The following is a 25,084-nucleotide window of genomic DNA, read 5'->3' on the forward strand; positions in this document are numbered from 1 at the left end:
GCTTGAGGAGGAAAGCCTGGGGTCCAGCCTCCCTTGCCAGCCTGACTAACTCCAACAGCTGGAGCAGTGACAACGGTCCCCATCACAGGGGTTGCTATGAATACGGGGGCAGGACATGCAGCACTCCTGCTGAGGGCCCCTGGAGCGCTCCAGTTGAGGGGGGCCTGAGTAACGACAAAGGTCTGAGTCTGGGGGGCCTCCACTGTCCTCCCTTGTGACCTGACTTGGACAATGAGGTTGCAAGCCCCAGGGGCACTGGGGCCACGGCCACCATTAGCCACCAAAGGCGTCCTGGGGAAAGCTGGCAGCAGCAGGCTGCTGCCAGGAGGGAATGCTGGGGTGATGGGACGTGGCAGGTGCTGCTGCCAGGGTGGCCGGTGCTGGGCGCCAGGAATGGGTGGAGGGAAGGGCACTGCCGTGAAAGTAGACAAGGAGGCACCGGGGTTCATGGTCACATCCGTTCCCAGCACTGGCCATGCTGTGGAGGCAAAGGAAAGGAGTGAATGGAGGAGGAGAATGGGCAAGTGGGACTGAGGCTTTCTGTGGCATCAGAGTGTAAATCTCCACAGGTGAGGGACACTTGGACAAGGGAAACTGTGCAGCGTGCAAATGTCTTCAAGTGATTTTCATGCCCTGACCTCCAGTGGAGAATTATTCCACTGGTGACCCCGCGCCCATCCACCAAGGTCCCTGACCCCTGTCTGCCGAGAAGAAATCGCCTCAGCAAGCACTGACTTGGAGAGCCTCCCTAAGGCACCCCCTGGCACCTAAGCCTCACAGGCTGTCTCCCAAGTTCTGGAACTGTGTGGACATCCGCTCTGTGAGAAATGCCCCTCAGCCGGCGTACTAGCAGGTAGGGACCTTCTCCAAGGTAAGTTCTAGGCACCCAAAAGCCCTTTGTGGACAGGTATTGTGTAAAATATTAGGGCCCCACCTCCTCCTCAGTCCTCCTTTTCCTGATGCTCAGTAGAAATCCCCTCTTTCTTTCCTAGCCTCACAAAACAAAACAAAATGCTGGAAAATATCTCTCTAATGGAATCCTGATACAAACCCATAACACTGGCCCAGAATGCACCTGCATCTCAGAACAACCCACAGCAGACACGTAACATGGGCCAGGTCCTGCCACCCCCTCCCCAGTGCCCAGAGTCACTGTCATCACTCAGGAGTTCTGTTCCTAGGTGGCGGGGGTGGGGGGAGTGGTGTGTGAGAAGTAGGCGCGTGTCCCTTAGATTCTGTCATTTCACAGCCAGTGATGGCTGCAGAGGATTAAACAAGGGCCAGGGAATTGTCATGTTACATTGGTCATGGGACTACAGACCGCCTGTGGTCCTTCCCCCTCCAGCTCCCAATAACGGAAAGACAATCTGAGAAGCAGGCAGAAGCCAGTTGCCATGGCGATCAAGCTGTCTGGATCACATCCCTGTTCAGGAGAACAAGGTACACACCACGGTGCACCTAATTAACCAGAACAGGTGTCATAGGACGTTTAATAATAACACAGAAGATCGTCTTCCTGCCCCTGGGCTACACTCCTTCCCCCTTTAAAAGAGGAAGCAGCCTTCACAGACATTCCACCCGAAACAACCCCACTCCACATCTGTCCCCTGTCCATGAAGGAGTGACAGGAAATATGAACAAACTCTTCCTCTCAAGGCAGCCTGAGGGTCCACCATGAGATACTGGACGAGATGAAGTAGGTCTGAAGTACTGCGATTCCACAAAAGGAAGAACAATTCAGAGCAACTCAGGAACCTGAGCCCTCTCTTGGCTGAAGTTACACGGTTGCCCATCCCCTGTTGAATCCAAAGCAACAGTTGCCTGGACTGAGAAGTGAGCTCTGGGCTGGGAGGAGTGGACGAGGTGTGGGCTGCGGCAGTTAGAGTAACCTCCTGCCTAGCTCTCGGAGAGGACACTTCACTGCAGGTGTGGCCACACACAGCCCCACTGAATAGTTTTCTCACCAAGACCATCTCTCCCCACGGCCCCCTTAGATACAGTATGCTCCTGTTCAAATCCCTTAGAAAGATATGGTGAGGCAAGCTTCAGGTGCCTCAGGAACACAAGACACGTCTAGGCTTTCCTCATGACCCTCCTTGTGTCACCACCAGGACATCACACACATCCTTACACTCACGTTTCAAAGTGGCTTGTCTCCCTTCTAGAAAGAATCAACCTGCCTGCTGCCATCCTTTCTCCATAGCCAGGGCAATTCCTCTTGATCCACCTCCAATGACCCCTCCTCCCCAGTGCAATCTCGGGTTCCTTCAGGCTCCCCAGTCTCCCCAGGTGAAATGTCCTCGTGTGTCCAGGGCTCTCTTCTCCCTCTACTTCAGTCCAACTGTGTGCCCACCGTGAAGTGTCACGTGTGAACCCGAAGGATGTGAGGGATGGCAGGGTCTCTGAGAACACACCCCCAGCCTATAGGCTTACCTCCTTCTGAAGCCATCCTGCAGGCTTGGGCACGGACTACTGCTGCCTGGTAGCCTCAATGAGAAAAGTCAAGACCAGGACCCAGAGAGTGACCTGCTTCAGCAGACGCTCAGGATCCAAGTGAAGGAGGGGCAGGTTTGAGTCATAACAGTAGAATGTGGCTGAAACATTCTGCAGTGGGGGAGGGGCAGAGGGCACGTGGGTCTGGGTAGGGTGGGGGTGGGGAGACATTCCACGAGGACTCTGGCAGGTAGGCAAGAACCGGAAGTTCCTTCCACCTCACACAGTGGCAACACAATTGGCATGTGCCTCTTTACGCAGTTTACAGACTGTTTTTTTGATTCAGGGCACCGAGGTTGGACTTGACGGTCCCTTCCTTTCACTTCTTTTTCCATCAACCTAGTTTTGTGTCCCTCAACACACTCTGCTTCCTACCTGGCTCTTGACTTACTTCAACAGAGACTAGACTTTCTGAACAAAATTCAGAACTGTTAGTCTGATAAACACTTGGGTATTTATGGCCACATGGAACTGAGTATTTGAAATTAGGATTGTCTCAGCAGATCCAGTGTCTTTGACTGCTGTATGTACATCACTCCTAAGGGAGTGGTCCTTGTGCTCCAACCAACATCCAGCAGGACCAGCCTTACTAATGATCCTTTGTGCTGGAAAGCCCCCGTCCATCAAAAAACCGTCATGCAGCCCCCATGTCCAAGACATTCACTAAATGTCTTTCTCATAGTATTCCATGGTTGTAAAAGATTTAGTTTTTTACCTTTTAAATGATTTTAGTATAATATTTTAAGCGAGCAACACCGTCTCATGGTTCAAAATTAAATTGTGCAAAATGGAATATGCAGTGGCGAGTCCTCCTCCCACCTCTTTCCCCTGTCAACCCAATCCTCTTTCCCGGAGGAAACCAGTGTTATCTCTTTCACTAAAATCTTCCCAGAGATACGTCATGCAACTAAAAACGAAGGCAATCTGTTTTCAGTTTTTAAAATGCCTTCATTTTTTTTATGGATGAAAATTCATATATGTTCCAATATATCTGAGGATATTTCCAATGATTGTCTTTGTACGGGTATCGTGGCTCCTCTGTTTCTGCACTAGATTCCTAGAACAAGACTTTCTAGTCTCTTAAATTTCAAAGCACTGAAAGAATAGGGTGGCTCGATCTAGTAAAGAAAAGTAACAAATGCCTAACTGAATTTGACTTTTGAATTTCACATAAACAATGAATTCATTTTTAGTACAACTTTGTCCCATGCAACATTTTGGACATAGTTTTACGCAAATTCTTTCCCTGTTTATCTGAAATTTACATTTAACTCGAAATCTGTATTTTATCTGGCAACACTACCAAAAAATCAGAACATACTAAGCTATTATCAGTTACTCATCCTCATGAGAAAGAGAACTTGGAGTGATGAGACTCAAGTGTGCACCTTGGCTCCAACAGAAAACACAACTGTAAACATACACAAAATCTGCAGGCTCTTTGGATGAAATGGATTTGGAAGAGCCATCATATAGCACTGAACATCTTGGCTTAGTAGGGGTAAGGACAGAAGTAAGGAACAAGAAGGCAGAAAATCTTCTTCTCTTTCCTTATGTTAAAGGGACTAAACATCCTAGAGCCCTGGTTTTTCTAGGTGTTAAAAGTCCACTACCCATGAGATGGATGTGCACCTTGACACAATGCCAAGAGTTTATCCACCAGTGTCCAATCCCCATTCAGACAAGCCCACTTGCATCTAAATCCTAGCCTGCAAGCCCTGCTTACAAGTTTGTTAATTTCCTGTCTGCATTACATACACTTGCTCTTTACAATCTAGGCTCATCGTTGCATATGGCCCCATCTGCATGGGAATCATGGTAGCATTCCTTTTACAAAACTTGTTTGATTATTATTTTCATATTGAGAATCCATGTCAGTCAGTTAACCACTATCAAAATGATATGAAAGAGTATTTGTGGTTTGTGTTGTGAGAAGAGGGGACTGTTAGGAAACTTGTCAAGGGAGATGAAGGCTGAAAACCTCAGAGGATGGCAACCAAATCTCTTGCGAGACGAGATTCTCTCACTGCTGTAGCTGCAGTAGAACTCCAACTGATTGTGGGGTGTTGGGGAAGGAAACAGAGGTTTCGAAGGACTGTTCCACAGTGTGAAAAAGACTCCTGTTGGTGTTTAAGAAGTTCCTTGCCCCTTGTCAGGAAAAACTGACTCAGAAGAAGATGAGAAGATAAGGTGAGAATATTTCAAGCAACATCATGGTGAACTTTATATCTAAAGAAACTCCTGTCGGGGACTGAAAAAAATAAACAGTTTGGAAATATCGCTCAGTACAGGAGCTTTTACAATGAAGGAAAACTCATATGATTTTCAACCAATAACTTCATACTAGAGGGATGGTGAGGCAAAATATTGTACCCAGGCACTTGAGAAAGGCAGGCTTCCTTGTTGCTTCCTCCCTTTGTCCAGTCATTCAACCAATTATTTACAAGATTCTCACTCATAATTCTGATACAGTATTTGAAGGACTCTTCTCAAGGCCACTGATACAAAAATTGCACTGTGTAAAAATTAGCCAGTCCCAATTCTGCAATCACTTTTGTAATACTTCAAAATCCTACACCCCAGGGACAGAGATAATCAAATTAGCCCAAATGTAATTTGGGAAGAGCAGTCACAGAAGGGAGTATCTAAAAGTCCTTTGGATCATGATCTCTGACTATTCCTGCACAGAGGCTGCGCGCAGGCATTGACTACTGAGAAAAAACAACTCTGGACATGCATCACAAGCCTCAGAAGACAGTTCATCTTCCACTCAATCACGAAACATTAAAGAAACGAAGAGATACCATGTTTGTGTCTTGTGGAGTTTTCAAGTCTGTGCACTTGGAGGCGCTTAGTGCTGTTAGATGTGAGGGGTCTTCAGGGGCATCCTGTTGAGTGAGAAATGCTCTAATCTTGCAATTGACCAGAAAGAGGATCTGATGATTGAAGTTTCTTTGGGAAGTATTACAAAGTCAGGTCAGTAAATTGATCCCGCTACTATTTTTGTTGTTGTTGTTGTTTTTAATGCCAACTGAAAGTCTGCAAGATATTACAAAAAAGGAGGGAGGGAAAGGAAAATTCTTCCCATACTACCTCCTGTGTTGAAAATGGCCCAGATTGTCCACTCTCTCTCAAAGTTATTAAAAAAAAAAAAAAAAGTACAAAGGAAACACCTGTGAATCAACATTTATTGAAAAACCTCCATGTATTAAATACACTGAGAAAAAATATTCTAGTAGAGTAAATGCGTTTGGAAAAACTCTAGGAACGGAGTCAGGAGACAGTATCTTAAGAGTGTTTCCCAGGTCTGAATTCTTTGCTAGAATCGTTCTTTAACGGAAACTTCAGGCTTGCTAGGAAAAAGGACCTACTGTTTTTTGAAAGGCATAAAGAAGAACCAAGGAACTGCAGTCCAAAGGGCATGAAAGCACTTGCCCCAATTTGAGGCTACTGTGCTTAGAGCGGAGCTCTCCAGAACTCTTTGTAGCTAAGTGCATGGGTTTCACGTGTGCAATAGAAAAATCACGAGTGCACATCTCACAAGAGCTGGTTTTAAGAAGAGACCAGCACGAAAGTTCCCGGCGAGGAGCGTCGCCAGAGACGCTCCGCAGCGTGCCCGACACTCCACCTCTCTCCTCTCTGGCAGAGAGCTGCAGGACCAGATGCCCGCGTGCCCCGCGCCTGCACGCCTGCGCACGCCCACTGGGGCGGGGCTCTCGGGCACGCGGACCGCCGTCCTCCCACGGCTCCTGGCGTCTGTTGGGGCAGTTGGCTCGGCTCCGGAAGACAGGAGCGCATGCGCGAGCGTGGAGGGTGGGGCCCCAACGGCCGTCCGGCGGGGGCGGGGCCTGTCATGGCGGCCTCGAGAGTCAATTCCAGGAACCCTGAGGTAAGGGGTACGGGGACTTTTCACCCCTCAGGTGTCACCGCTCTGCGCTGTTGTTCACCCTGTGGGTTGTTTGTGCCCTTGTCCGTGTAAGGAGACTCCCCACAATGTGGATTCACGCCCCCATAGAGCTCGATTCCCTTGAGGGGTTTACCCCAGGGTTATTGGCACCACTGGGGAGCCGGCTGCATGAAGGGTTCAGTGATTGCGGGGCCTACAGTGGGGGGTAAGTAGTGTGTGTGAGCTATTAAACAGGTGCCGATCTAGGCTGCGCGTTCTGAAGAGTCCAAAAGCTAGAGGGACGTTCTTGCGAGTTGAAAACCCTCATCTGGTTCCAAAGGTGTAGCTCAGGTGATTGGAAAATGAGGGAAGATCGAAGGAACACACCCATGGTTTCACTAGTGTCTTCCTTCTTATCATAAAAACATCAATCACCACTTATGTCCAAACTGCATTCTTTTGTCAGTGATGGGAGCAACTTTGCTGAATGTGGTAATAAACATGTATTTGTAGTCTGATGTCAAATCATGATTGATTTGCAAGCATAGATGGGGTCTGTACATATTTAATTGGTTGGTGGGAATCTGATATGTAGTCAAATGTGTGGGTTGGTTTTGTCTGTGGATGTTTGTGTCTGAAGGGAGGTCATGCCTGTGTTTTTGTGAGAGTGTGTAAGAGTGAGTGTTGTACTTGGAGGGTGTTGAGATGTGACGCAGGCATACTCAAGGAGTTGGTGGTTAGGTGTTTGTAATTAGGTGTTTGGGGAATATGTTTACATGTGTTTTTTTCACCCATGAATTTGGGGATTTATGTGTGTCTAATGGTGGATTTGGAAGGATTATCTGCATATGCGTAAGGGCAATGTCAGGAAAAGTAGTGGTGTATATTACTTTGGGTGTCCAGTCTGTTTATTTTGTATATTTGGGGAATGTAGGATGATCATTTGTGTATTCAGGGCATGTTGTATGGTTATGGGGTGTTTCTGTGTGTGCATTTTCAGGAGCTGTCTATGTATATTTGGATGTGTAGAGGGCAAGTCTGTGACTATTTACTGGGACTGGTGGATGTTGTATATGTAGGTATGTTGTGTTTGTATGATTCTGTATTCTGCAAGATGGCAGAGTTAATTGTGTGTGAGAGGTTGGGAATGTGGGGTTATGTATATGCCAGTAGTGTGGTACTGTATGTGTATTTGGAACAAAGGGCATATAGGGTGATATTATTGCATATTTGTAGTGTTCTGGGTAATTGTGGTTGCATTTGGGACTTGTGGAGAGTTATGTGTTAAATGAGTTTGTGTGTGTATTCAAGGGGCATGGCCACTTGGAGGAATATTTGCTGAGGCTGTGCATTTGTAATTTTCAGTAGGAGCCTCTGAAGCTTATGTATTTTGGGAAGTGAGTATATGTGTATCTGATAAAGAGGTGGGGTTCTATGTTTCTACAGGGAAGTTGGACAATTGCATTTCTATGTATTAGAAATATGTGATACGGGTATTTGTTAGTACTTGCATATGTGTGAGCTGGCTCCTAATAGCTAGGGATCATTTGATATATGGAAGTTGTTTCATAAATGGTTTGCTGGAGCCACTTCCATGTATCTTACTTGTGTATTCTAATCTGTGTGTGTGTCCATCATCAGGTTCATGCATTATCAAAGTTTGTTCATAAGGTATGGAGTTGTTAGGAGTATTCAAAGTGTATTTCTTTGGAGAATGCTAGGGTGTTTATACATGTGTTTGGTAGGAGTAAGAGGTGGTCTGTCTATATATTCGGGGTGAGGGTAGAAATATATATATATAAACACCCCCCCCCACATATACAGTTTATATGTTGGGGTGGTGGTGGGGAGCTTGTATTCTGGAGAGGTAGCATAACGTATAGTGTTTGGGAGGGGATCTGTATGTTCAGGGCTTGGGAATATTTGCATGTGTGTGTCCATAGGTGTGTGAGAATTGTGTATGTATATTAGTAAGACTGCAGAGGTTGTCGGTGTTTTTCTGTTTTGAGTGTGTCTGAGCATTTGGGGTGTATAGTCATGAGTAGTTTGTGGGTGTGTGTATTTGTGATTTGTGAATATATCAGGAGGCTTAGAGTCCTCTATGTGTCTATTTCAAAATGTAATGCCTGAAGAATGTAGTGGTGTTGCTTGTATGTGTGTTCTCAGTATTAGTGAGGTGGACTTATATGTACAGTTGACCCTTGAACAACACACGTTTGAACCACACGGGTCCACTTCTAGTGGATTTTTTTTCCAGTAAATACTACAGGACTACTACACGATCCATGGATGCAGAACCACTGCATGGAGGGTTGGCGCCCTAACCCCCAAGCTGTTCAAGGGTCAGCTGTATTTGATAAGAATAGGTTATTTGTGGCTGTGTGTGTTTTTGAGTTCCTGGGGCTTCTGGGGTATGTATTCTGGGGGATGTGAGAGTTTAGTTTGTGTGTTTGGAAACCAGTAGACGGTGTAGGTTATGTGTGTGTGCAGGAATCCTGGAGTATATGTATTTTAGGGCTGTGGGACTGCATATGGGTCTTTTTTGGGTTGCCCATGAGACAGTTGTGTACTTGGTGAGCCTGTGTGTTTAGGTACTCAGTGTGTACATCTGGATGGCATATTGGTTGCACGTGTTTGTTTTCAGGCCCATGTTGTGTGTGTATATATAGTTGTGAGAGTGGAATGTGAATATTCAGGGTGAGTAAGGTTTTGTCTGTAAAAATTTAGGTAGTAAGAGGTGGTCTGTTTGTGTATTTATTCAGGGTGAGGGTGGAAATGTACGTGTGTGTTCAGGATATATATATATATATATATATATATATATATATATATATATATATGTGTGTATATGTACAAACACATATGTGTATGTGGTATCCTTTTGGTTATATATCTGTGATGGGAGTTGAGGGTTCTACTTGGGGTGTAAGTGGATTGTGTGCACAAATTCATAGGAAAAGGTATGGGATGTGCTGGAACTGGTTCATACTATCCTGGGATAGTCAATGGTGCATATCTCTTCCCAGCTCTGTGTTCAGTGATGTCAGGTGGGTAGCTTGAAATTGGTCATGCTGGGAATATTTATACCACGTAGATAGCATAGGTGAAGTCTTTCCCACCTTTCTCGGAGAGTTTTTTAGCACTTACCAGCACACCACTGATGTGCGTGTTTGGATGTATGTATGTATGAAGCAAGAATATTTGGGCATCGGTGGGTACGTATGGGACACCCATGTGAATTGTGAGTGGGGCATCTGGGGCTATGGGCCCCTGTATATGTGCATTGACCCTGGTAATTGTGAATCATTGCATTGCTTCTATCAGTTTTGCTTCTATTGTCTGTTCTTTAGGGCCAAAGAATCCCCTTAAATGTTGTTGATTCCCAGTAGAAATCATGCAGATGGATACAGGGGTGTCTGTACCTTAGGCAGGTGGACACTCCTTCAGCATTTGGGTGGTCCTAGCATCTGGGTCCCTAGAAGGGGGGGCCTGGTGGACAGATGGCCATGCAGAGCAGAACCTTCACAGGTGTGTTGTTGGCGTGACAGGCAGCAGTCAGAAAGTCACGGGGCTTCCTGGATACGAGGTCAGATGACCAAGGGCTCTCCCAGGAAAATACCCTGAGAATCAGTTGGACAGCTACAGGCGTTACTGGCTCTTCTGGGGCACAGCTGACGTGCAAGGACACCCTCCACATGGGGTCCAGAGCCACGTGTCCCTGAGCCCGACTGCCCCAGGGTGGTGGGAACTGTTGCGTATCAGGCTGGTCAACTGTATCACTAGGTCTCAACCAACCTGTCTCCGTGGAAACCTAAGTCCTCAGGGATAGGCAGGACCTCTAGGGAGCAGTGAGCTGACAAGGACAGAGGTGGGGAGGCTTTGTCCCCGAGGGAGAGTTGGGGACTGAGACCTGGAGAGCCTGGGGAGTCCCACTCTGAGGAGATATGGCTCTGATGTTCCCAAACCCTTTAGACATGTTCTCTGTTCTTTTCTGAAGGCTCATGATGCTTCTAGCAGTGGGAAGCTTATCTCAGTTTCATGCTTCTCTGATAGGATGAACTGACCCTTTTATTCACTATTCCACATCGAGCTGCAAACCCATCAGATGGAACCACGTGATCATTGTGGCCACCAGCTGACCCCACAGCCACCTTGTGGCTCCCTTGGACCCACCCAGGAATTTCTGAGCCTTCTTTATGGTGAGTCTTGTGGCCTTTTCTCCCTCATTGTGAATCCTCCTGCCAATGAGACATGCTGTGAATGTTAACAAAAGGAAACCTCAACTAAAATTGGAGTCTGGAAGGCCCGTAGAGGGAGCTCTCATGCCGTGTCACTCATCATCAATTACCCCAACAGGAAGAGGTCATTTACTGACCCCAAACAGGAAGTGCAACCACTTTACTACCCCAGCTGGAGGAGGGAAGACTTCCTTCCTGGCCAGCAACAAGAAAAAGAAAATAGAAAGAGCTAATAGAAAATTCCGCAGTTTAGCCAATGAGAAGCCATTGTCACCTGAAGTTTCACTTTCCTCCAGTGAACTTTCATTTTTTCCCTTGATGATGACTTTCTTTCCTTGTCCCACCCTCTTTACTTTAAAAGCCTTCTGGGACTTCCCTGGTGGTCCAGGGGCTAAGACTCTGCTCTTCCAATGCACGGGGCATGGGTTCGATCCCTGGTCGGGGAACTAAGATTTCCACATGCCATGTGGCGTGGCCAAAAAACAAAAAGCCTTACATGTTGTGTAACCCGTTGGAGTATCTCCCTTTCTATCAGATGAGATGCTGCCTGATTCATGAATCGTTTAATAAAGCCAATTTATTCAAACCTCAAAGTAAATCTTCAAATTTACTCAGTTAAATTTTGTTTTTTAATACATTGGTGGCATTCAGAGGTGGCCACTAACAGCTGAATATGTATCCCTCCAGAAATGTTCTGTATAAAAATATGTATGTGCACTTTTCTAAGATCCACTCTTATGATTCCTCTTGCTAACAGGATGATTTTATGATTAAATGCTTATCTTTTTAAAAAGAAAAAGATAAATATATTGGTGGCAGTGATGGGATCTGAAGCAAATTTCTGATAACATTTGGGACAAGGAGAAACAGGTGTGGTGCCCACAACTCCTTTGCGTTCACTGTCTTTCTTGCCATTCCTGAAGGTTGTTGGTAAGCTCCTCTTGGTTTGAGCTCCATTCTCTTTGATTGAGTTTGTGCTCGCAATCTAATTGGCTTTCCTTTACAGGGCAGGTCAGTTTGGCTGGTAGAGGATTCTCCCTGAGGCCAAACCCCTAGCCTTTCAGAGGGAAATTCCCAGGACACAGTAACATCTCTTGGTTATTGCCAGTATATTTTTGAGTGGTAAAGCCTAGCCCCTAATTTTGTTCCCTGGATTCCACATTGGGCACTGCTGGCAGTGTAGTCTGCACTTCCCCATCTGTTTGGCATCAGCCCTCAGTTTCCATGCTTGGAACTGTTGGTGGCGGCTATAGTTCTCCATTTTGTTAGGCATCAGTTTGCAGTCCCCATTCCTTGGGATTTGCTGGTTGGATCTTTTTCCTCAGTCCAAGGATCCCTGGGAATTGGTGGTGGTGCATACCAGGCCTTCTTTTGGCCAGGACATAGTAACATCTCTTTGTTACTGCTGATATATTAAGGCGCAGTTCTTTTGTGTGTTCTTTTGGGTTGACAAAGGCTAGCTAAGGAAATGAGATCCTTTATCACCAAAGAGTTGAGAATGCCAGCTTCTGGCACACCTGCTTATTTTATTTTTGAGAACTATGGTCCTGGAGGCTGTAGATATTTAGAAAGATGGCAAAATTATACTAATATTGATCTAGAATTACAATGGTCATTGTGGGGAATGTTCCAGTTAGACAAGATTGTTCATTTGAGGAAAACACTGGAGAGCAAGGGTTCCCAAATTGCACAGGGAGAATGAGATGCCTGCTTTAATTGGTATGTAAAAGTTTACAGAAGGTTTCAAGATTCCAAAATAGCTTCGTTTAGAGACTTAGAACAAAAAGCTAATGAAAAATTAAGGAGACAAAAGGTACCTGAAACAAAAGACCATAGGACGGATGTGACTGCAGATTTAACTCCTACTGTCCCCCTCTTTCCTTTTTCACCTGAGTACTCTTGTTTTACTCATTTTCTGTCTGAAATACTTTTCTATTCCCAAGAGAATATTTAACAATTGCCATTTAAAGTAAAACTAGCTGAGGTTGTAGGTGAGCCCCCTCAGGTGTCCTTTACCCCTTGGTCAAAGACTGAACTGAGAGCTATAGTCAAAGAATTCTCTAAACCTAGGGAGGAACTCCCAACATTTTTTGAAGAATTTAGAGTCACTGTCACGGCCTATGTCCCCAAACTGCTAGATCTTTATCCGCTTGTACACATGTTGGTAGGACTGGGGGAAGCCCCAGAATGGACGCGGGAAGCAAAATGACATATCCCTAGGATGATATTCAAGATCCTCAACCTAAAAAGGCTTGCAGAATAACAACTAACCTTTTATAAGCTATTCCTAAAATCTTCCCTGCTCACACTTGGTCTATTATTAATTGGCCTAATAATGATTGGCCTGTTATTCACTCATACAAACAAAAGAGGGGTGAATCTGTGGAAGACTTTAGAGCCAGTTTGTAGGCTCTCTTTTTACAGCATTTGGGGTTGCAAGCAACAAAAAGGCCACTCAGCCTACTTTAACTGCCCTCTTTGTAAATGGATTATCTTCTGAGATTACTGGATTGATAAAAGGGCAGAAAATAGGCTGGGAGGCTGTAGGCCTGACTGAACTCCTGACTATAGCTGAGCATTTTGAAAGGACCTTGGAGCAAGATCACAAACAGAAATCCACCAAGCTCATAGCCTTACAGTTACAACAGCTCTAAGGCAAGAGACACAAAATAACACCTAGGCCTCCCCCATTACAACCTCCTAGGGGTCCATGATCAATTCGATGACCCAAAGTTGATGTTTCATTTGTAATCAGTGAGGACACTAGAAAAAAAGGTGTCCTCAAAGGTCCTATGCAAACTCTTCACAAATGCTCTCGTATCTGTCTCAAAGGGAGGGCCCCCCCCATGACCCTCTCCCCTAGTTGGCAGAACTCCAGAGGGTCTCTGGTAAACTATTACCATCAATTACCTTAAACAGCCCAGAGGAAAATAGAATGAAAATTGATGAAAAACTGCCAAATTTCAGTTGATACTGGAGCTATGCTTTCTACTTTAAACCCCACTCTCATATTTTACTTTGAAATCTACATTAAACCCTAACCCTAACTGTAAACATAATTACCTAACCCTTTAACACCCTATCCCTAGCCCTAACCAGAGCTGTGCTTTCTAGTCTAAATCCCACCCTCAAAGAACAACAGGTCCCTCTGAGTCAAGAGGATGTTTCCATAGTGGGAGTACCTAATAAAGTTCAGAGAGAATTTTTATCTCAACCAAGATTCCTTTTTGCCATGCAGTATAGCCCCAGTTAATCTATTCGGTAGAGATCTCTTTTCTAACTTAAAAGGGCCAGTACATTTTGCCTCCAGTGGAGATCTCACCTTAAACTTTCCTGATCAACCTGAACCTGATTATTTATGTTCCTTACAATCTGTCCTGGACATAAAAGAGGAAGTTCAGCACAAGTTCTCTAATTTGGTGGAGATGCCTGCAAATTTGGGGGCTACTTCTGACAGTGTTAACATCAGAAGAATAAAAAAAATGCAAACCTATAAAGATTCAGATAGATGTAGCTAAACCTCTCCCTAGGTTTCCTCAACAACTATTAAAGCCTGCGGTCATACAAGGTCTCACACCTATTGTAGAAAACTTAATTTCCCGGGAGGTAGTCATTCCTGTACTCGTCCCTGCAGCATGCCAATCTTGCCTGGTTGGAAACCTGGCAGGATGGCGATTTGTCCAGGACTTGGGAGCTGTTAATAAAAATAGTTATTCCCTGTTTTCCTGTTGTTCCAAACCTAGCCACCCTTCTGTCACAAGTTTCAACTGACTTGGAATGGTTTACTGTTGGAGACCTTTGTTCACCTTTCTTCAGCATCCCGGAGACCCAACAGCCAATATCTATCTGCCTTTACTTGGAACAATCAACAATATACCTGCACTTTTATGCCTCAAGGGTTCACTGGGACCCCTTCTTTTTTCTCCCAAGTACCTCACCAAGATTTAAGTACCCTCTAGTTCCCTGAGAAATCAACCTTTTTACCATATGGAGATAACCTCCTGCTGTACTCAGCTACTGTAAAGATTCCATAAGGCATGCATAGAAGATTCCATTGATTTGCTGCAACAGTTAGCTGAGAAAGAACACAAAGGAAAAATTACAATTATCTCTAGACACTGTTCATTACCTAGGACATAATCTAAGCACTGAAGGAATTCAGCTATCTCCAGAGAGAATTAGGCTGATACAAGAATTTCCTAGACTCACAACTAAGTGCTAGCATTGTGGATTTCTAGGTTTAGCTGGTTATTGCAAGCTCTGGGTTCCAAATTTTTCTCTTTTACCTCTTCCACTCTATGAACTTATTAAAGATTTAGTTCCTGAATCCTTTGCTTGGGAAGATAAACATAAGCAGGCTTTTATAAGGCTAAAACAAGCACTGCAAGAGCTGCCTGCCTTAGGGTTACCCAAATGATCAGGTTCAGGTTGATCCGGAAACTTTAAGGTGAGATCTCCACTGGAGGCAAAATATATTAGCCCTTTTAAGTTAGCAAAGAGATCTCTACCTAATAGATTAACTTTAGGTTATTCAAAGCCTTTTACTTGATTTGTGCATGAATGGCATAATCAGGCCCCGCGGAACTATGTGAGCATGGTAGTAAACATAGGCCTTTTGCCTATTATAGCATGCAACTTGAGTCAGTTGCTTATGCCTATCTCAGTTGTCTTAAGGTTATAGCCACAACTGCAAATTTAGTGGAAGCCTTGGCAGATTTGACTCTAGAAAATGAAGTTTATTTGCAAATTCCACACATTGTCCACAGTCTTCTTAACTCTGAATTGACAACGTTTCACTGCAAGTGTCACTAGCTTCACTTCCTGTGAAATCCTGCTTTCACCACCTAATCTTTATCTTAAACTTTACAACATTCTCAATCCTGCTACACTACTACCTCTGTCTCACAAAGGTGAGGACCATGACTGCAAGGTAACAGTGTCCCATGGGAATTCCCTGGTAGGCCATTGCTTAGGACTCTGAGCTTCCACTGCAGGGAGCGCGGGTTCGATCTCTGGTCGAGGAACTAAGATCCCACAAGCCACGTGGCGCAGCCCAAAACAAAAACAAACACAAAACACAAAAACAAAACAAAGAGAAAACAATGTCCCATTTTGTGACACCGTGTCCTGAGTAAAGATGTTACCAAGCCCAAGCTTGCTGTGCTTGCCGCACGACAGGCCAATAAGTCGGAGATGAGGTGTTGAGGCAAGGAATATGACTTTATTCGGAAAGCCAGCAGACCGAGAAGATGGCGGACTAAAGTCTCAAAATAACCAGCTTATCGGGGTTTGGATGCCAGTTTCTTTTATAGCACAGAGATGGGGAGGAGATGAGGAGGTAAAGTAAAAGGGCCATAAGTTTTGCGAATATCCCCTGGAATGGCCAGCCTCAGGGAGGGGATGTGTTAATTTCTTCTTAATTGCAGCCATCCACAGGTGGACAGAGTCCGTATGTTTCCCTGAACAAAGGCACTTTGGTTTAACATTCAGGCAGAGGAACAGGGTTCCCCGAGGCAGGCCATTATGTACAGACAGTATCCTTTTAGTGAACAAAAGCAGCGGAAGGCAAAGGTTAAAGTCAAAGAAACAGATCCAACGTGTAGTCAGATTTGGCTCCTCCCTGTTCCAATTCCCTACTGTCAATGTCCATTCCACAGTCTTGTGGAAAAAGGGGTGACGGCCCTTCTAATTGCTTCGTCAGATGGAACTTTCCGGGAGTGTCCACCATCGGTGCCAGTGTTCCAAACGTTGTTTGTTTTTTTTGTTCCTCTCTGGAAAGTGTCTCCTTTACACCTGTAGCCTTAAAAAAATATTCTCAGCCTAAAAGTTGAGAGTTATGATCTATTTGACGGGAATTTTGAGAGCTCCAAGCCTGGGAAGCAGCATCTCAAGTTAAGGAATTAAGCAGTTTTCTATGTATGGGAAGATGCAAGAGTCTGGGCTCACTGAAATCATTCATTTGATATGTACCTCAGCTACCCGGGGCCTGTATCCTATATTCTCCTATCCTGAGTTTCGTCAGGGCTCACCGGCTCACGTTGGAGGGCTGCAATCGCTAATGACTGATGTGTCAGGCAATATTCCATTTCTCAGATCCTCTCCTCTTGGTCAGGATTTTGACCAATATTTGGGAGACATTTCAGGATCAAATTTTGTCCCACGGTGCTGGGAGGCTTATCCCAGGTCAGGGGAGAATTCTTGATATGCCACTCCAGGTGCTAGTTTTTGGACTAGGCCCTATTGATAATTAAAGATCCTCTGGATCCTCTATCTAATTATGATCCAGGAGACATTTTCCCTTGTTGCTTCCTCCCATACCTAGAATCACACTATTACAATTATTTTATGTTATAAATGTGATCTATTTCCTCAAGATGTTTAGCCATAGAAGTATTGTTGGAGGCCTGGTTACATACTGGGTACTGTAAGAGACACCAATCTTATAAAATAGACAGGATATAAGTAATGCAGCTAGTAACGTTAACAAAGACACAGTGCAGCAGGGAGACACAAAGAGCAAACAATCTGGAAACAAAGAACAATGATCAGTATAACTACTTGTAATCCAATTGCAATAGCGAGCGACCAGAGGTACCATAACTGAGTTAGTGAGCCATCCGCTGTTTCAGTGTACCAGCAGTGCATACTTAGACATGCACGGCTTCATCTTTGAGACAAGCATACGCTACTGGCAGGATCAACCAGGTAGAGAGAAAAAGATAAATGTTTCAATTCTGCTTACAAGGGTATAATTTAACAAATTACTGTAAGTCATAATTAGTTTAAGGGGAGACTTTTGCTTACACCTGGAAAACACAGATTTAAAACAGTCATTTTTCAGATAGAAACCATAAAAATTATAACCATAGTCACCAGTTTACCCAGTTATGTGCAACTAATCGTTTTTGTTAACAGCTTTATGAAGCCATCAGGTTTCCCATTAGAATTCTTCAAGATCTTACCCAGTTCACCTTTATGGTCTGAAAACCAGAAACTTGTATTTATCCGAAGGTCCCTTCTATAAATCTTCTTGAAGAGGAAGCATTTTTGCAAAGGCATCAGAGTGAAACCATAACTGTGTACAATGACGAAAGACTTAAGAAGGCACTTTTTTTTGGGGGGGGGGGGTGTAATTCAGATTTTATTGCTTATTATGTCATTCCATACAACTTTAGGTAAACACGTTGAGAAAATATACTGGGAGTATTAAACAGATGATGGCAATATTGATGAAAATGTTCAAGTGTTTTACATAAGGTAGTTAAGAGGCACCGCTGCCACCATCATCCTCCCCCCGAAATTTGTACATTTCGTGTAAAAAGAGTAAAAATAGTTCATTGGCATTTAACTAGCATTATTCCTTGTAATCTAGGAACCACGATATGCCTGAATAATTTCAGAATCTTCAGAGCAAAACAAAGCATTTTCTTCCACTAGCAGACATAGCAGTTTCCGTTTCTTTAAAAAACAAGCAAACAAATCAGCACAACAAAATCTATACACACAACCCCAAAACAAAAAAGTTGGCATATTCCAGTGGTCCGGAATTTTGACGTTTCTATCGCATTAATTCAAGAAATAAAATGTGATTCAGCATTTTAAAATGAGACAAGCTTCTTCACCATAGTTATACTTACTTTATAATTGAAACGATTTAACTGAAGCCAATGTTAACCCAGCAAAAACCATGGCTATAACTCAAACTACTCTTTTGATAAAGAAACTTCTTTAAAAGTTAACTATTCTTTAAAAACTCAGACCCGAGCTGCACAGGTGTAATTGAGGAACCAACAACTGACTCTTCCAGAAACCACAGCAGCAGTTCTAAGTGTTTTTGAAGCTGGGGAGTATATACAGAATCACTGTAAACGGCACATACGCATCAGTAACTTCCTGCTAAAACAGCATTTGAAAGACTTCTATGTCTATTTTTACAAAGATCAGTGGGCTGAGACATACATTTGGCTACTTGAAAAGAAACAAAGAGAAGGCACGTTTAAATCTGATTACGATGCAGTTGACAAAGTAACGTGGTTACTGCGGTGACATGCAACACTTTCCGATAATAAAGAGAATTCTGACTGGTAACATTTTACCAGGACATACCAAATTTTAGGAACTCCATATAATCTGTAGAATACCTGTATCATTTGGCATACAATGTAACCTAAGAAGATTTATTGCTTATTTGACAACACTTCCCGTGTAATTCAACATACCAAGTCAACCGAATTAGTTAATATCTCTCTTTGGGATGTTTCAGGGGCGCTTTGAAGCACCCCAAAGTTAGCTAGAGCTCAAAGGAACTTCATTATAATTTGATTTGGGAAGTTTTGTCCGAAAAATAAGGAAAGGGTTTAAAACAGTCAGGATCACATGTCACTGTGAAACAATAGTTATTCAGTTAGCCAAAGGAACAATAAAAGATTTCAAAGGCAAGTACAGAACAGATCTCTGAAAAGGTAGAAAAACTTAAAATCTGGCATCAAAGGCAGTCCAAAATCTTAAAAAGCCTTGTCTTCTTAACAGAGAGAAAAGCGAAATTCAAGTTTTGCACCAGCTTACTTTTAAAATTTATTGACTCAATTAAACTTATTTTAAACTTAGTCAATCCTGACCACGTACAGAACTCTTTTTTTCAGGGTCCACTTTCCATAAACCTTCTGTCACTTATTTTAGCACAATTCTGACTTTCAAGTGGTCAAATATCTGGAGAGACTAATTTTAGATAGACCTTCCTAAAAGATAAGTAGTTTAAAAAGTTCACCTAAAGCTCTTATTTCATTTGCATTTTCTTTCCTTAAAAGTTTCTTCACATCAGGTTATTTCCTTGCTGACAAATTTGCAATAGATATAACAAGATTTTATTTAGCTTATATTAAACCTAGGCACAATAAAAGTATTATACTTAATGTTGATGACTCTAACAGCATGTCTATATTAATTAGATCAACAAACGACCGTTAGTACCAGGTCTTAATTAATACTGACTATTTCCCAGTTCACATGAACCTGAAGCTCATTTAGCTCAATTTCTCTTGTATTTAGAATAGTTTGGTTTGTAAGTGCTCACTTTTCTTTAAGCCAATTAAATAGAGCTCATCCACAAATCAACCTCAGCAATGTTATCCAAAGACAAAGACACATACAAGGACACAAACATACAGAGACGTCATAGTTGTCCAAATTCCATAGTTGTCCAAAATTTCCAAATTTCAGCAGGGAGTCAGATACAGCCATGTGAAACCCCTCAGTTTACAAAAAGAGGTTGGATTCAAATTAGGTTTCTGACAGATGGAAAAAATCAAACTCACTTGTCTAGATGGCTGAATTTTTACAGAAAAGACACTTAGGTTTTTTATTTATCCTTGATAAGTCAATTTCTAAATTACTTTACCCTCTTTTAAAAAGATGCATTTTAAAAAGATGGCAGAGATGAAGGTTCCGGAGAAGACCAGAAAGGACGTTTGCATCTCAAAGATACAGGCAAGTTTTTCCTAGGATGACTTTGTTTCCCCTTTGTTTAATATTTACAAGCCTCTTAAGATAAACAGGGAGGGTTTGGGGAGTGGTATCTGTTGGAGAGTCAATCAACTCGTTCCCCACTGTCAAAGTTCCCTGGGGCTCCTGTGGGGAAATTAGAATGGGGCGCCTCAAGTCCAAGGGCGTCGCCTGGCCTCTTATAGGTTGTCAGCACAAGGGAAATTGCCCTGCTGTGGAAGTGGCTCCCGGTCCAAATTGGTGGCCTGTGGAGTCTTAGATGGTGATACTAAATCCGGCTCCTGTGCTCTGGGGGTTAACACAGAAACTTCTATTTGATCCCCGTGGGTAGGGGAAACAGGAGGTGGTGAATATGATGGCGGCATGGGGGGAGGGTGGGCAGTTGGAACAACTGCCGGTGCAGCTTGCTGTTTTGCAAAACACTTGTAACTGCGAGATCCTATAAAAGTTGAGTGAGCCATTCAGGGGCTACCGCTCTTCTGATCCTGTATTTTGGGTCCGCACCCTATTACAATAGTATATCATGTGTTTCTTAGTCATAGGCTCAGGGCTATGTTTCACCCATTTATCTAATATAGGCCCCAAAGGGCTCTCCTTCAGGGTAGATGGAGTATTTCCCATTGTGTACACCAAAACGCAAAAGACGCAAGCAAACTCTGGCATCAGTGCACACCAAACCAAGACCAAAACCAACGAACCAGTTCCCAAATCGGTTCTGAGGGGGTGTAGTGGTGTAGAGAGCAGCCGTCTGGTCCAGAAGCCCACAGGCAGCTAGGAGGAGCTGTGTTAGTCCAAAGGCTCCGGGACACATAGTCCATTCTCAGCCCAGAAGGAGCAGCCAGGGGGAACCAGTGGGAGGGCTTGACTAACTGACCTTTGTGCCTGCTATAAAGCTTATTGTTTAGCTCTTCGCCAGTAAAATATGGAGGGTTTGTACGTGGCTGCATAAATGGGTCTACGAATGATGGACAAGTGTGGTATTTGTTGCCTCCGGAGTGTGAAGAGACCTAAGTAAGACGAGTTGGGCTTGCTACAGTGTGTTGGGGGGCTGAATAGTTAACAGCTGAGGTTTAGCTGCAAGAGGAATTTCCTGGCTTTTAGAGGATCAGTTAATGCCCAGAAATGTAATAGTTGTGGAGAGCCCTTGAATTTTCTGTGGGGCAGTAGCCCACCTGGATGTTATAGATGGGTCACCAACCATGTTAGGGCCTCGTGCACCAATCTCCTGAGGGGCTCTGGATTAGAACATCAGTATAGTGCCAGACGGTGCAAGGGGACACCAGGTCTTGCCAGCAAAGACTGTGGGCAATAGCTGGGCTGTTAAGATAGCCAGTAGGCAGACAGGTTAGAACATACTGGGTGCCTTCTGCAGTAAAAGTAGACTGCAGCTGGGACTCCTCAATAACTGGTACTGAATAGAACATAATAGCTAGATTGTCACAGCAAAGTAATTCCCTGGAGCCCTTTGGATATCCTTAATTACCTGGACAGTGTTGGAAATGGGAGCCTTAATAGTGGGGATCAGCATTGATATTTCCGTAGTTGCTTATAAGGCGCCACTCATTAATAGCAGGCTTTAATAGCAGCCAAATGGGGGAATTGAAAAGGAGAAATGGTGTGTTTAATGACTTCTTCTTGTCCTAAATTTTGAATTTTGGGCTGCAATCCCACAGCCCCCTGTCATACATGTTATTGGGGGATATTTGCTGTCTTAGGTGGCAGTCGTATGGGCTCCCAATATTCAGCTTCCACCAGGAAGACCAGGGATTTGGGTTTGTTCCAAATGGCGTTGCGGTACATCAAGGCATCCGTAGCTGTACCGGGAAAGGGTAGGGCCAAAGGGGCTACCACCACTACAAGATGTTTAATAAAGATTGTTTCAGTAGTGACAGTCAATGGAAGCTGAATGCTTTCCACTCCCCTGACTATTATGCGTTGTAATCTAACGTGTGGCCCTTGCTTATAATTGAAGGGTTTCCCAGGAAGCACTGTAATTTGAGCTCCAGTTGTCAATGAGAGCCATAAGAAAAGTTGTTTATGTGTGTCCCAAGGATAATTAGAGAAGTATATGGGCAGTTGTCCCAGAGGAGGGCCATGCTCCAGGGATCTGCCAGGTCCCTAAGGCAGAGGCCTTGGCAGAGGTCAGGGTACAGGATTCGGAGAGGTGACAGCTGCCCATCACTCCAGTCTGCTGAAGAGTCTGTAACGCCTGAGCAAAAATTTCTACCTTGTGCTTGGGCTGTCCCAGGGTTACGTCATTAGGGACCCCGATCTCCAGAGCTGCCAATACAGGGAGGTCTGTTAGTCATCCCATGAAGGATGGAGCTGGGTGAAGCACCACCCCTTGGTGGAGACCAGTAAGGGTCCCAGAAGTCCCTCTATCCCTTAAGGGTCCTCTGTTGGGTTCCTGGCCGATGGGGCAGCGGGGCCCATGTGCCTTTACTGGCAAGCGAGATTTGGGGCTTCAGAAAAATTATCTTTCTCATATCTAGCTACAACATGGATGCAGTCCAATGCCTGTGGTACTGTATCTGACGTTTCTTTGAATTGTAACAGCATGGCTTTATAATTAGGGGGAACACAGTTCTCCCCCTTCCCTTGGAGAAATGTTTTCTAGAAAAATTTGCATTTCTATCATGGTATAGTTACACGTCTCTGTTTCTTGTTCATGCTGGTCATCCGATGTTTTGGTGCAGTGGATGGTGACAGGGAATACCTGGAAGGGAGTTTTCCTCTTCCCTGACTCATATGCTGCCACTTCCCGTTTAGGGTGTCCCAGTCAGCCTCGGTGGGGTCAAGGGATGATTTGCAACAGCAGCAAGAATTGCAGCAACATAGGAGGCACTTACCTCAGCGGCATTTGCCCGCTCGGGGTGCCATGATGCCCCTGGTAGAGCTGCCTCTGTCATGGGTTAGGGCTGTGTGGGGAACTCATGGATGTATGTTTGGGGTATAGGACGGTTTGGGGTAATAGTAAAGCTGTGTAGAGACTGTGTATGTGTGATCTGGGGAGAGATGGGGGGCCTGAGTGCCTTTATGAGTGTACGGTTGGTGTAGCATTGTGCGGCTGGGTGGTGGGGCTGGTTCTGGGTGTTTTGAGGCTCTGTGTGCAGGCATTTGAGAAGAGGTAAGGGTATGCATTTTAATGTTTTGTGTGTTGGATCTGTGTGTATTCAGAGTATAGGGGTTATACATATGCTCATCCTGTAGGGTAAGAGTTTAAGGAGTGTATTTTTGGTGTGGAGGAATTTGCAGAGACTGGGGTTGTCAGTGTAAATTGGGGTTGCTAGCTGTGTGTGTATAATCAGGGGATGTGACAGAGGCTGTTTATAGTATCTCAAGAGGGAGATGGGTGTATGTTTGTATTGGGGGTGTGAGTTCATCATGTGTTGTGGGGGGAATATTTAGGAGAAAGTTGGAAACATTGTGTCTCTCTGATGGTATTTTGTGTTTGTCTCAGCTTCTGAGGCATTGTACATACGTGGATGTTTACAGCTGTGGGGGGACTGTATGTGTTATATTTGGATTTGGGGGTTGTGTCTTATATTAAGAAGTATGTGAGTTTGGTTTGAATGTATTTGGCTATTGTTGAAGGGTTTGTGTGTTTGCACTGGGGGGTTATATGGGGTTGGGTGGATTTTTGTGAGATATGAGGATTTAGGTGTTTGATTATCAGGGGCCGTTGGGGGTGTGTTTTTGTATTCAAGACTGTGGCTGTGATTTTATTGGAGTTAGTAGTGCATGTATACTGGAGCAGGAGGGTTCTGGGCACACAGGCATCTGCTTATAGGTAGGGAGTTTGTGTGTTTGAGGATGTTTCGAGCTCTGTGGGGCTGTGTGATGGTGGCACAGGCGACTGTGGGCAGGTGGAGTGTGTGTTGGGCTGGAAGGGAAACTCGAGGGCATGTTGGTGACTGTGAGGCGCCCATGTGAACTCCCACGTGGACTGACCTTTGTTCCTTCTGATCTTCTATGGCTTGGACCCATCCTGATCTTCTGTGGCAGCTACTCCCCTGGAATGTTCAGCAATACTCTGCTCATTCTTAGCCAGATGAGTCAGGAAATGTCACTTCCTCTGGCAGCTGGATGTGTCTCTTGCAAGTGAGTGGTCCTGGAGTCCAGGGTGCAGGACTGGTGGACAGATGCAGAGTGAGGCTGATTCCCATTCCCCCATGAGCCCTCTCCTCAGTGAGGTGGCCAGGAGGTCAGGGCTGTATCTCCAGAGGGTCAGACATGGCCAGTCCTCTCTAGAATGTGCTGGAGGGGCCAACTCATTGAACGGACCCTGCCAGGAGATAAACAGACCCCCAGGACAATTCCTAAGGGAGAAGTTTATACCTACCCATCTTCCACTTTCTGCTTTGGATGGCCTCTACCACAAGGTAAAAGCTAAGCCCCCTCATACGGCCCTTCTTGGCCTGGTCTTACTGACCGACCAGTCTCTCCCCACATCCTGGCTCACTCTGGGCCCTCTGGTGATAGCAGCATGAGGCCCCCTTGCATGTCAGTTCTCACCTCCTTCCCTTGGCCCATGCTGCCCTTGCTGTTTGTCCTGCTCTTCCTCCCCCAAGGCTGTGAGTCACCTTCTCCAGGTGGGAAGGATCCACTGAAAATGCAAATTTGGGTAATTACTGCATCATCTGAGTCTCTAGCACGTGCCAGGCACTATGACGCTTGCCAAATCCATAAAAACCCCACAAAGCAGGTGTGCTATTAGTTGCACTTTGCAGGTGATGAAGCTGAGGTTCAGAGGTGAGCAACCATGACCAAGTACCCTGTATGTACCAGAATATCAATCAGACTGGTCAACGTATCCAATAAAGCCAAACATTAGTCTGATCAGTACGCCTAGATGCCAGGCTGTAAAGGCGCAAAATATGTCCCAGCAAGAGAAGGAGCAGTGCCAAGTACCCCAGCAAAGAAGCAGAGTTCATATCCTGCTTTCTTAATCAAAATAACTGCAGAT

General features: G+C 44.6%; 1 protein-coding gene across 1 annotated transcript in view; it reads right to left on the reverse strand.

Moving 5' to 3' along the window:
- Nucleotides 1–341: 341 nt before the first annotated feature.
- Nucleotides 342–25,084, reverse strand: part of LOC309633337 (serine/threonine-protein kinase WNK2-like) — a 256,600-nt gene continuing 231,857 nt past the window's right edge. Inside the window, exon 3 of the mRNA XM_082402040.1 lies at nt 342–478. Within this exon, the coding sequence (XP_082258166.1) occupies nt 452–478 (27 nt within the window). The 3' untranslated portion in view covers nt 342–451. The remainder of the gene's footprint in view (nt 479–25,084) is intronic.

Source organism: Balaenoptera borealis (genome assembly GCF_965194805.1).
Source record: "Balaenoptera borealis genome assembly, chromosome: 8".
Classification (NCBI taxonomy): Eukaryota; Metazoa; Chordata; class Mammalia; order Artiodactyla; family Balaenopteridae; genus Balaenoptera; species Balaenoptera borealis.